General features: G+C 40.1%; 1 protein-coding gene across 3 annotated transcripts in view; it reads right to left on the minus strand.

The window, feature by feature from the left end:
• The window catches only part of TMEM67 (transmembrane protein 67), a gene marked incomplete at its 5' end in the record, with an annotated part of 32561 nt that overhangs the window by 15039 nt on the left and 4913 nt on the right, over window positions 1-12609 (minus strand). For all 3 annotated transcript variants that reach the window (XM_081874089.1, XM_081874090.1, XM_081874091.1), the window contains 12 exons: window positions 945-1043; window positions 1153-1209; window positions 3490-3595; window positions 4072-4195; window positions 5176-5335; window positions 7771-7836; window positions 8635-8721; window positions 8957-9065; window positions 9176-9330; window positions 9635-9697; window positions 10796-10870; window positions 11557-11626. In XM_081874089.1, coding sequence (XP_081730215.1) covers window positions 945-1043; window positions 1153-1209; window positions 3490-3595; window positions 4072-4195; window positions 5176-5335; window positions 7771-7836; window positions 8635-8721; window positions 8957-9065; window positions 9176-9330; window positions 9635-9697; window positions 10796-10870; window positions 11557-11626 — 1171 coding nt within the window. The remainder of the gene's footprint in view (window positions 1-944; window positions 1044-1152; window positions 1210-3489; window positions 3596-4071; window positions 4196-5175; window positions 5336-7770; window positions 7837-8634; window positions 8722-8956; window positions 9066-9175; window positions 9331-9634; window positions 9698-10795; window positions 10871-11556; window positions 11627-12609) is intronic.

Here is a 12609-nt window from a genome sequence, read left to right on the forward strand (position 1 = left end):
AGTTTAGAACAGCTTACAATCACAAAAAGACTAGAAGGTAAAAGCTTGAAGGTCGGGTTCAGTGTTTTTGGCTCAGGCTCCCATTTTGTGCTTCTTAGCTTTTCTTTCCTCCCAGCCTACCTCTAGCCTGGGGGAGCTCCGGAAGTCAGAGGCAGAGAACAAACTGCATGCAGAAAGCCCCAGAATTTATTCCCAGCACCTCCAGGTAAGACTGGGAAAGACTCTGGTCTCAAACCCTGGGAAGCTGCTGCCATTTAGAATAACAATATTGACCAAGAGGGACTGATTTGACAAAAGACAGATTTCTGTGGTCCATTACTCCCCACTTGTCAGTCTCTGCTTCCTTAGACTATCTGCAACTTTGGCTTCATTAATCTCTGGCTCTCCTTCATACAACTTACTATGATGCGACCATCTTTCTGGTTCACAACCCTGACTTTTTCTGGCAATAAACTGTTTCCCAGTGGGTCTCCTTCCACATTTCACCAAAACCCTCCATGATCATGATCTGTAAAGATTCTCAGGGGTTCAAACCAGATACTCGGGCCGTATAACAGCCATATTCTCCCAACATCTCCCTAGATCTATTTACCCAAGTTAAACCCCAGTATCTACTCTGACGCTTTCCTCAACATGAGACATGAAAGGCACAGAAGAAGACCTACGATCGGAAACATATATCCTGCAACAGTTGGTATGGTGTAGTATAGTGGTCAAGTGTGTGTACTACTTAAGTCCTCAGTCATTAACACGCTAGGATTTAATTAACCTTTGCCCTCCCCATCCACTATATAGGAATAATAATAATAATGGCCAATTTACAAAAATTGTAAAGATTACTGGGGTTATGTACATGAAGAACTTTGGATACCTCCAAACTGATATAAAACTGTAAATATTATGTGCAAAAAGTATTATCTGCTAGGATTCCCAATCGTTCATACCTGTAGGTCAATCATGGGGCTCCCTATACGCCTCTTCCAGCCAGCAGTCTTGAGAAGGGACCATAGAACTGCCAAGCCACCCAAAACACCTAGAGCTATCTGCAGGAAAAGATAAATAAATCAAGAGTTATGCTTCTGCTGCATTTTGTACAGAAATCAGCAAGCATACAGTAAAGGAATTAACATTTGATGAGGAGAGAAAACTTACATCAGTCTGAATGCGAGCCTCTGACTGGTTCATTTCATAGTTGACTGAGAAGGAAACCTGAAGAGTGAAACAATTCCATTAGCACTCCAATAAATCATTCTATCCTGAATGCCACATTTCATGCTGCATTAAATTACAATACCTAAAAAATAAATAAGTAAAACAGAAGGTTAAGTTAAGGGTCGCTAATTCAATGTGTTGAGCACTTTTAAAAGTTTTGGCACAAGAATTTGATCGCATAAAAGCATGAAAAGAGGGAGAATTGCATTAAGAAAAGCTGTGGTTGCATAGCTTTTCCAGTAGAAACCATGAATTTTACTGAAAGGAATGAATAACACAGTCATCGACAACAGAGATACTAGCTTTGCATGAAAATTGCCTGCAATTGTATGAAATTCTTTTTAACCAAGGAATGAATATAGCGTTGGAAATACCTGCCAATATCTACGGTCTACATACAGAATTTTATCTGGGATCTGGAAGATACTACAACAGATCACTTATGCCAATACTCAGTAAGTGAACTTTGCAAAACCTGTAGCTAGTTTGGTTTGCGAATTATGGAGTTAATTTGCTTCCTAATGCCAACATTAACTGGCAGGTATTCACTTCAGGAGGCATTAAAAGTATGGATTTCAGGTAGTCTGACTTGCAGAGGGAATTAAGATTGAAGTGTACTTTCTTGATGTTTGGTTTGTTTGTGGATTGGGATATAAGAAACAGGGTAGCCTGGAGAGATAGAGAGGTGGCTCCCAGGAAGATCTGAAGAATTTCAAGCTCCCTACCAGAATTTTAGCCAGCAGGAAACCTATTAGATAAAATTAGCTTGATCTGTTCATCCTGTTTTAATTATCCTTTTGCTCTTTTGGAATTGATTTGTGTGCTTGCAACCATTCAGAAGATAATTTTTTTACCTAAGAATAATCTCCCTGTTAAGTAAGCTTTTAAATTTGGTTCATAAAGCCATATGGTCTCTGTGTGTCTATGATGCCACGCTACCTAAAGATGATGTCGTCAAGACCCAGGAAAGCTTTGGGCTGTTTGGTAGAGGCAGCCACTGGTAGCAGTGAACCAGGGTGTAGCTGGGGACATGTGACACCACTGCTCAAGCCTATCTAGCAATCACTGCTCCTGCAATGAGTAACTGCTGGTTGCAATTATATGGCTGAGCTTTTATTATTATTTTTGGCAAAGTTAAGTTTTTAACCTATTTTGGGGAAAATAAAACAAAAAACAAAAATACACAACACTTCCGATATGGGCTGCCATACAACTGGGTTTCCCTGGATATTTCAAGCAATTTTCGAAAATTGCACCCAGACACCATTTTTGAAGGATGAATCCCAGCTTTGTCCAGGAAATTCTGGATGCAGCCCTATTTAGGAACCAAGAAGTAAGAGGAGGAGAGGACATGCACATGAGAATGTAAGAAAAACCTCCTGAATCAGGCCAAATGTAATCATGCAGCTGGTCCCCACAGGCCAATCAGATGCCCATGGGAAGCCCAAATGCAGGACGCGAGTATAACAGCACTCTCCCAACCTGTGGTTCCCAGCAAGGGGTATTCAGAGACATGTTGCCTCCAACACAGCTACACACATGGGGAAAGCAGAAACTACTACTTGTTCATCAGAACCATTTCTTCCCCAATAAGTTTGAACAAAGCTGAAGAATCTTCATAGATGAATTTGCTGCCTTTTGGACAGTCATCAGGCAGGCAGGGTACAAGAAGTAAAGGACCCCTCACCATTAGGTCCAGTCGTGACCGACTCTGGGGTTGCGGCGCTCATCTCGCTTTATTGGCTGAGGGAGCCGGCGTACAGCTTCTGAGTCATGTGGCCAGCATGACTAATCTGCTTCTGGCAAAACCAGAGCAGCACACAGAAATGCCATTTACCTTCCCGCCGGAGTGGTACCTATTTATCTACTTGTACTTTGACGTGCTTTTGAACTGCCAGGTTGGCAGGAGCAGGGACCGAGGAACAGGAGCTCACCCCGTCGCGGGGATTCGAACTGCCGACCTTCTGATCGGCAAGTCCTGGGCTCTGTGGTTTAACCCACAGCGCCACCCGCGTCCCTAGGGTACAAGAAGGAAGGGCTTATTTTTATTCAGTATATTCTTACACTTTTAAAAACATGCCCAATTTTGCTGTTAATTTAAAATGTGAAATCTGTACCGTTATGGCCCTATTATTTTTGCTAGTTTGTAAATAGTGTTCATTATTCGATTCCTTGGCATTACGTACCTCACCTATACCTTTTTCATTGACTGACTGAGTTACTGTTGAATGATGCCAGGGAAATTCAAGTAATTGCTGGAGCTACATAGAAACTCACCACCACATTCTCAGCACTGGGATTCTGAACCAGAACATCACTGTATGCAATTGTAATCAGAGGGGGATAAATGGCTCCTCTCTGAGTGTTAGGCACAAGACGAATACTGCAGAAATATACACAACACAATGTTAACACGGAAATAAAAGGAGATGAGAAATTAGACACTAAACAAAAACCCAGATCTCTGATCAATAAAACTTTATTTTAACAATGGTTATAATAATCAACTGCGATGTGCATACACAAAGTCAAAAATTAAATTAATTTTAGTCTGCCTTACAGTAAAAGAACTGTTAATTTTCTGCAGTGAACCATATATACAGAATGGATTTTCCTTTTAAATTGTCTTCCACTCCCAAAGAGGCAAGATGCCATTAAATTTTAAAAGCACATTAGTTCTGAGCCAACACATGCAGGATTGCATTGTTAGTATGCTAAGTGCCTTGCAAAATTTATTACATCTTTTCTCACAACAAATAAGGTAAACAATGATAACAAGTAAATTATACGTTAATCATGGTAATGTCAAACTTATAATTGGGAAGCTATAGCGGGTAGTATCTTGTCATGTGATCTCACCTTATTGTTATTTCACTAGCAATTCTGATTATTCTTGGCTGGTTTCCCAAGTCATTTTCTTGTCCACTTAAAGTATCCACCAAAAACATTCGACGTGTCAAAAGCCAATTGTTCATATTGCTACCTTTTTTTAAAAAAAATGTAAAATTAAATTGTCAAGGTAAAAAACTTAAATATAGAACAGTAGCAGTGTAATGAAGAAATAATGAAACATGCTTTAAAAAATATTAACATGTGAAAATGATAAGTAGTAAAGAAACTAGGGCAAGTAAATTTTCAGAGAGAAATGAACATTTCCTTGTTTTCAAATGCAGGTTTACTATATCATGCTTCTAATTCAACAGGGAAAGCTATAATAAGAATGATCTATCAAAATTCTGACTCATTTCAGAATCAACAGCCTCTTCATATAAACTACATTTCAAATTCTCCTTGAAGTCAATGAACTTGTTTGGACATAACACTAAATTATGGTGTAACATTATGTGAATTAGCCTTAGGATTGTGTGCCTCCCCCCATCCTTCCTCTGCTGAGGCCATGAGAAAATCAAACAAACTGTGGTTAGTTTTAACTATGCTTTACTGAAACTATCAATTTAAAGCAGTGGTTCATGAAGCTGGCTTCTTTAAAAAAATAGTTTAGAGTTCACGTGCAACAGTAAATTGCAATTAACTGAAATCGGAAGTGAAAGCTTTTTTTTAGTGCTGCACTGGAAGAGAGGGGAACCTGAGGCTTCTTCATGTAATACTAAAATTAAGATTATTTCCACCCAGCACTCACTCTCTCTTTTGTTAGATCACCACCACCACACTTTCTTTTGTAAGATTATGGGGAGCAACAAAGAATGTTGCTTAGCTCTGGTACCACCAATTGTCAACATGCATTACAATGAACTGCAGTCCTTGGGAGAAAAATGGTTTGTGACTTTGCCGCATTATGTTCAAACAAGGTGACTGTTTACAAAAGGAGACTTGTGTGATATTACATCACAAATATAATTATAGACACAGTGAAACAATACGTTGCCAAAAACCTAGAATTATTGCATGTAACAGACGGTATATAATCTAAACTCACTGAAACTAGAGACTGAATGTTCTTACCTCGGTTCACAAACATTTCATTATACTGAAGATTTAAGTTTAACACTGGCACTGCCCAAAGGTACTGTTGTCCATCTTCTTCATCATAATATTCAAGGAACACATCATAAAATATAGGATTAGAATAATCCTTTAAAATTTTGGAAACCGATATTGTGCACTGTAGAAAAAGATCATAAAGGTAAAATGAACTAGAATAAAATATGTATCTTCACTGTTCCAATAAAATCCCTGAAAAACTCAGAAGCTGCAAATTGGTCCCCTGGAATTCTTAATAAAGTCTACCCTTTCACAGAATGAAAAGTATACATCTGCAATTGCTTTCTAGTGACCGTACAGAGAAATGATTCAATCTGCATCAAAATTTATGTTTCAGAGCAGAGTATCAGACTTGAAAAGTAGCTGCATTTCTCCTCTTAAGAATGTAAGAAGAGCGCTGCTGGGTTAAACCGATGATTTAACTAGGGAAGTATATTGTCTCCCACAGTGGCCAACAAGATTTCCATGAGGTGCCCACAAGCTGGGCTTGAGGGTAAATAGCCCTCTGTTGCTTTTATTCCCCAGCAACCATAATTCATAGAAAAACTGCCTCTGAGCCTGGAGGTATGATATGGCCATCCTAACTAGTAATCACTAAAAGCCTTCTTCTCAATGAATTTGCCTAATCCCCTTTTAAAGTCTTCCAGGTTGGGAGCCATCACTACATCTCGCAGTAATGCATTTAATAGTTTAATAGTTTCACTGTTGCTGGAGGAGACTCTTGAGAGTCCCATGGACTGCAAGAAGAACAAACCTATCCATGCTTAATAATAATAATAATAATAATAATAATAATAATAATAATAATAATAATAATAATAATTTATTATTTATACCCCGCCCATCTGGCTGAGTTTCCCCAGCCACTCTGGGCGGCTCCCAATCAGTATTAAAAACAATACAGCATTACATATTAAAAACATCCCTGAACAGGGCTGCCTTAAGATGTCTTCTGAACGTCAGGTAATTCTTTATCTCTTTGACATCTGATGGGAGGGCGTTCCACAGGGCGGGCGCCACTACCGAGAAGGCCCTCTGTCTGGTTCCCTGTAGCCTCACTTCTTGCAATGAGGGAACCGCCAGAAGGCCCTCGGCGCTGGATCTCAGTGTCCGGGCTGAACGATGGGGGTGGAGACGCCCCTTCAGGTATACAGGACCGAGGCCGTTTAGGGCTTTAAAGGTCAGCACCAACACTTTGAATCGTGCTCGGAAACGTACTGGGAGCCAATGCAGATCTCTCAGAACCGGTGTTATGTGGTCCCGGCGGCCACTCCCAGTCACCAGTCTAGCTGCCGCATTCTGGATTAATTGCAGTTTCCGGGTCACCTTCAAAGGTAGCCCCACGTAGAGCGCATTGCAGTAGTCCAAGCGTGAGATAACTAGAGCATGCACCACTCTGGCGAGACAGTCCGCGGGGAGGTAGGGTCTTAGCCTGCGTACCAGGTGGAGCTGGTAGACAGCTGCCCTGGACACAGAGTTAATCTGCGCCTCCATGGACAGCTGTGAGTCCAAAATGACTCCCAGGCTGCGCACCTGGTCCTTCAGGGGCACAGTTACCCCATTCAGGACCAGGGAATCCTCCACACCTGCCCGCCTCCTGTCCCCCAAAAACAGTACTTCTGTCTTGTCAGGATTCAACCTCAAGCTTAAGGAAATCAGCCCTGAGTGCTCACTGGAAGGACAGATCCTGAAGCTGAGGCTCCAATACTTTGGCCACTTCATGAGATGAGAGGACTCCCTGGAAAAGACCCTGATGTTGGGAAAGATGGAGGGCACAAGGAGAAGGGGACAACAGAGGACAAGATGGTTGGATGGTGTTCTTGAAGCTACCAGAATGAGTTTGACCAAACTGTGGGAGGCAGTGGAAGACAGGAGTGCCTGGCATGCTCTGGCCCATGGGGTCACGAAGAGTCGGACACGACTAAACAACAACACAGTTTCACTATGGGCTCTGCGAAGTACTTTCTTTTTACCTGTCTGGAATTTCCCAACATTCAACTTCATTAGGTAACCCATGATTCTAGTATATGAGAGAAAGAGAAAAGCTTCTATCTACTTTCTCGATACAGTGCATTCTTTCATGAGCCTTGATCATGTTCCTCCTGCCCCTAACTGCATTGTTTTTCATTTAAAGCTCTAGTGCTGTAACCTTTCCTTGCAGGGGAATGGCACCCGCCCCCAATCTTTTTGGTTGTCCTTTTCTGCACCTTCTCCAGTTTGCATGAACATACAGTGGTACCTCAGGTTAAGTACTTAATTCGTTCCGGAGGTCCGTTCTTAACCTGAAACTGTTCTTAACCTGAAGCACCACTTTAGCTAATGGGGCTTCCTGCTACTGCCGCGCCGCTGGAGCCCGATTTCTGTTCTTATCCTGAAGCAAAGTTCTTAACCTGAAGCACTATTTCTGGATTAGCAGAGTGTGTAACTTCAATGTTACTTGTTACTTCAATGTTACTTCAATGTTACTGAAGCGTATGTAACCTGAAGCATATGTAACCTGAAGCGTATGTAACTCAAGGTACCACTGTATTTAATATTGTTTTAAATTACTCTTACTTTTTGTTGATAAGTTGTCCCAAAAATGTAAGCAGCATTCAGTTTAGTTAGCGTATCTGGGCAAAGCTGCAGTTTTAAAAAAATATAATAATCAAACATTTGACATAATTTAGTGCAGTCTTTACATACCTACTACCCCCTCGAAGAAACACAAAACACAAACTGCTGCATTTATAAATTTTTAATAAAAGGTAAGCATAAGCTTTAAAAGTAACAGAATAAATATTGTGACAGTAGCTGGTCCTTTAAAAGCCAACTTTGCTTCTTTCACATTCCACCAAAGCAAATTAAGCTTTCAAACATTTCAGAAATAATCTCTCAGGACAGGCAGGTCGAACTATGCCATATGTGGATGAGAAAAAAGAAATAGCCTTAGTCACCTCAGCTCCCTCTGCTAACTTAATATATAAATGATGAATAAAAGCAAACAAGTAGTGTAAAATGTGAACAGAACACTTGCAGAGAATGAAAAAAATGATGATTAATAATCAAAGTGCCCTCTATTCAGTGTCTCTGGGCAGCACATGGGGCTCCAATACATATTCAAAACTCTGTGTGAGCACGAACTGTCAAGTTCACTTCAATAGCAGAGTCTATGTACACAAAGTTTCTCCAGACATTGAAGTAACAAGCCAGATCCAGCTTAGTTGGATCTCTGCATGTTCATTAGAACCATGCACACATTGGACTGAGCCATTTCCTCCCTCTTTGCTGACCAACATATTTACAAACTGTGAGGCCATAGAAAAAAGAGATATACTAAATACTAGATGCTCTGAAATGATGTGTCCATTCTTTCCCTCATTTGGTTCATGGCTCTAAATTTAATCCATGATGTATCATAAATAACAAACACAAGCTTACCTGCAAAACACCACCTTCTAAATACTGCCATTTAAGAAAATTTCCTCCTGCATCATATGAAGCAGCAATAAACTGCAATTTTATATTCTGTAAATGAAGATAAAAGTGCCTTTTAAAAACAGGTTTTATGTTTTAGACATTTCTTACAGCACACATGAAACAAAATTAAAATATTATTAGCATTTCACTTCCTCTTCTACAATTTTGCCAAAGAAATTTAAAATTCGGAGGAAAACTGGCAACCTGTGCAATCCCATCATAACTGAATCACACGAAGAATAAACCTGACTCAAAGTATTTTTATAAAAAAATGGTAACTTACTTTGTTCGTTCCTTTAAAAGTGAAACTAGCAGGAAACTGGGTTGTGTCAAGAACCTGTGATGCTAATCCTGGCTGGTCACCATAGTATAGCCATGGAAGGTTCTGTCTCCTGCAAACAGTTGTATGATGTTTGTTACAACTATTAATTTCTAGAATATCTTATCTATCTATCTATCTATCTATCTATCTATCTATAAATGAATAGCAAATGCCACATACCAAAATGATATGGAATGAACAGTACCATGTCCAGCAGTATTTGCAAAAACATACTGAAAAAGACCACATGCATCTGTGCTGGCAGAGCTCAAACTATTCATGTTCATCACACACATATTTCCAAGTGTTTGGCAAGATGTAAGGTTGGAGTACAGCTGCAAGGAGATAAGCCAATGACAATTATTACAAGATTGTAAAGATACTTTAAAACTGAAAATATCATCTTAGAATACCATTTCTGGTATATATTTTTTTAATGCTTTGAGAAGTTTTAAGTAACACTGGGAAGAGGCATTCTGCAGCACCTTTTACACTTTTACACTGTTTCAAAGCACCAGGGAAAACTGCAACCAGGTTTCAATACACAGATTATCCATGGAATCCCAAAATAATAAACTATGTGTATTAGTAATACTTATCAATAATCCTGTTGAAAGAGGAAAAACCTTCAAAGCTTACCCAGCAAGCCGCTGCTGACGCTTGTAGGTTTTTTGAAAACCATGCTGATATCAAGGTGATGCCCTATAAATAAGACCAGAAAGTCAAACTGGTTACAGCAAATTGTTTTGGTTCAAGGTAGAAGAGCAGGCCCTCACCTCATAGAGGCTTGTGCTCTCTTTTTAATGCTACTGTTGTTGTTGGAGGATTGAACTGCCATGGATACCAGAAACTTTATTCTGCTTTTGGAGTAATATGCTGCTAGTGGGTAGTAGGTGCTTCTGTAAATATTTATAGGAGTTGTATTATTTATTTTATTGTATTTATATCCCATTGTTTTCTCCAAGGAGCTCAGTGTTGTACATGCTTCTCCCCAGTGCGTTTTTTTCTAGGAAAATAAGTGCCGGTACTCACCATGAAGTTGTTACAGTAAGTGCTACACTTTTTAACACCCCCCAACACACCCACCAGGTGCTGGTACAGCATACCCTTGAATACCCCCTGAAAAAAAGCACTGGTTCTCCCCCTCCTCACTTAATCCCACAATAACCCTGTGTGGTAGGTTAGGCTGAGAGGCAGTGACTGGCCCAATGTCACCCAGTGAGCTCTAGAGAAAATGTGTGCATTGGAACCCTGGTCTTGCAGGTCCTACTCTGACATTCTAACCACTATACCACACTGGCTCTCATATATGTTTTGCAACACAAAACAGGTATCTGTTAGATAAGAAGCACAATAAAAGGGGGATAAATAATGAATAAAAAACAACTATTTGCTTAATGCAATGAATTATATTGTTAGATTAGCCAATTTTTGGAATAATATATAAACTTGATTATTTGTTTATTTATTGCATTGCATATTGCTGTTTTGATATAAATTGTTTAATTGAATTGTTCTTTATACTAACATAGTGTGGATACATTTGGCATGCAGTAATACTTCTGAATATCAGCTGCTGGACACCACAGGAGGGAGAATGCTCTTGTGCGCGACTCCTCCATGAGGGTTTAGTCTTATGCTCTTATATCTATGATGTACTTATATTTTTGCATTGATTGATTTATTTCTATTGTTGCTGGATGTATGTGTGTGCTCGTTTTAAGTGTAAATGTGTCACCTTGAATGTCTGCAAACACTCTGTGGCAGCATGCAAACAAAATGATTATTATTATGACTTACTAGCTTTCCAAAGCGTACTGTTGCAATTCCCTTTGGGGGGTAATTCCCAGTACTCCTGAAGCATAAACCTCCTGTCTGAAAAGATATTTTTTTAAAAAATCAAATTATGTAAATATCTACTTTTAAAGACAGAGGCTTAGAATTAGAATAGCTTTGTCACAAATGGAAAGAGGCATGAATCCAGTTAGGCAAGCAGAATCCCACTTGCACAATGGGCCTTTTCTGTGTCCTTCCCTTACTGCAGTACCATGACATAGCACCTTTTGAGGGTCAGGGGATCTGGGATGTCATGACAGGGAAGGTAGCTTACATGAGCAAACCTCCCACTGTGGGATATAACTCATACTGCTTCTCCTACATACTGTCCTATTATTTTGTTGGCATCCGTCTCAAGGAACAAGGCAGCACACCTCTGAGAGCAAAGCCAAATCACTGCAGAATCAAACCGCCCACTGTAGCTGCAGAGACTGGTGACTCTTAACTGCTGCCTCTTGCATGGTTTTTGCTGTGTTAGCAGCACCTGGGGTGCACGCCTGAGCAGTGAGGTCCTGGGCTGCCCAGAAAACAAGACCCCTGCTTGACCTCGTTTATGTGATCCAAAGGAAAGCAGAGCAATGCATGTGGCACCAACCTGGCTGCAGGAGTTGCAGGAAGGAGGCATACAAGACACCATCCAACTGTCTTAGGGACCCCACTCCAGATTTGTGTAGGGGTTATTTCCTTAGCCTTTCCTTCTCCCAAATATGTCCTATTATACTTACTAAAATATTGGGCTCAGAACAGCTACATGACTTGTTTACACTGATGAATGTTGGTTCACATCTTATACACCTAAAAAGATAAAAACAGAATGTGAAGGCATTCCTTGAAGGCATTTCATACCTTATAGTTTAGTAATCCTTTATAATGAAATAACATCACACAGGCAACACCAGAGAACAGACTTGCCGCATTTGTGAAAAGCAGACTGTACCATTTGTTCTATCAGGTGCACATATCTAACAGTTCAGAGTATCCAACTCAAATATGCTTGTGAGAGATAAGTAGAGTTATGGAAGACAAAAATGCTGCAAAAAATGATATCACTGTGTCTTGTTCCTCCCATTATGAAACTCACTATGTGATGTAATAGGATCACACTATGGATTTTCTCATGCTAGCTTCATAAGCATTGGAGGCTGCTGCTGGGTAAACTAGCAGAATGATGTATTGATTTCCCTCAGTGAGTTTCACCTGATGCTACAGATGAGATGTGGCATAGATGTGGGAATGCTATTTTTGCCTGATACCTAGCATTTTCTATAATGTCTTGTTCTCCTCATAGAAATATCTTCAAGTGGCAGCTATAGGTTTACACATATTTTTCAGCACTGAAAAAGTAGCAAAAGCATACTGAGGTTTTTTCAATGATGCACATGTTTAGGAGGATGTTGAGTTGAACTTTCTCTTCCACCTATACAGAAAAAACTACTGCCCTTATATTCCAGAATCAGCTTCCTTTTGCATGCTATCAGTAATTTCTTGAAAATGGATCTTTTTGGACATATCACTGCCAGCTTTCTAAACTACAATATAGAAAGCTAGGAACAAGTGTTGGGTTTGAGCCTCCTTGCTTCAGTTTTCCGTTGGCTTCCTCTAGTGCTCCAGTTCTGGTATTTTCAAGCCAGTTCCCCATTATGGGACTTTCCCCCCTCTCCTCCCACTGTGCCCTCTGAAATTGGCTGGTTGGGGGTCCCTCAAGAGAACCCCTGAAATAGTGTACAGGTAAAATGCTTGTGCAGCTAGAACATTTGTCATATCACAACACTGAATTC

The sequence above is a fragment of the Podarcis erhardii genome (genome assembly GCF_964252035.2).
Source record: "Podarcis erhardii genome assembly, chromosome: 8".
NCBI lineage: Eukaryota > Metazoa > Chordata > Lepidosauria > Squamata > Lacertidae > Podarcis > Podarcis erhardii.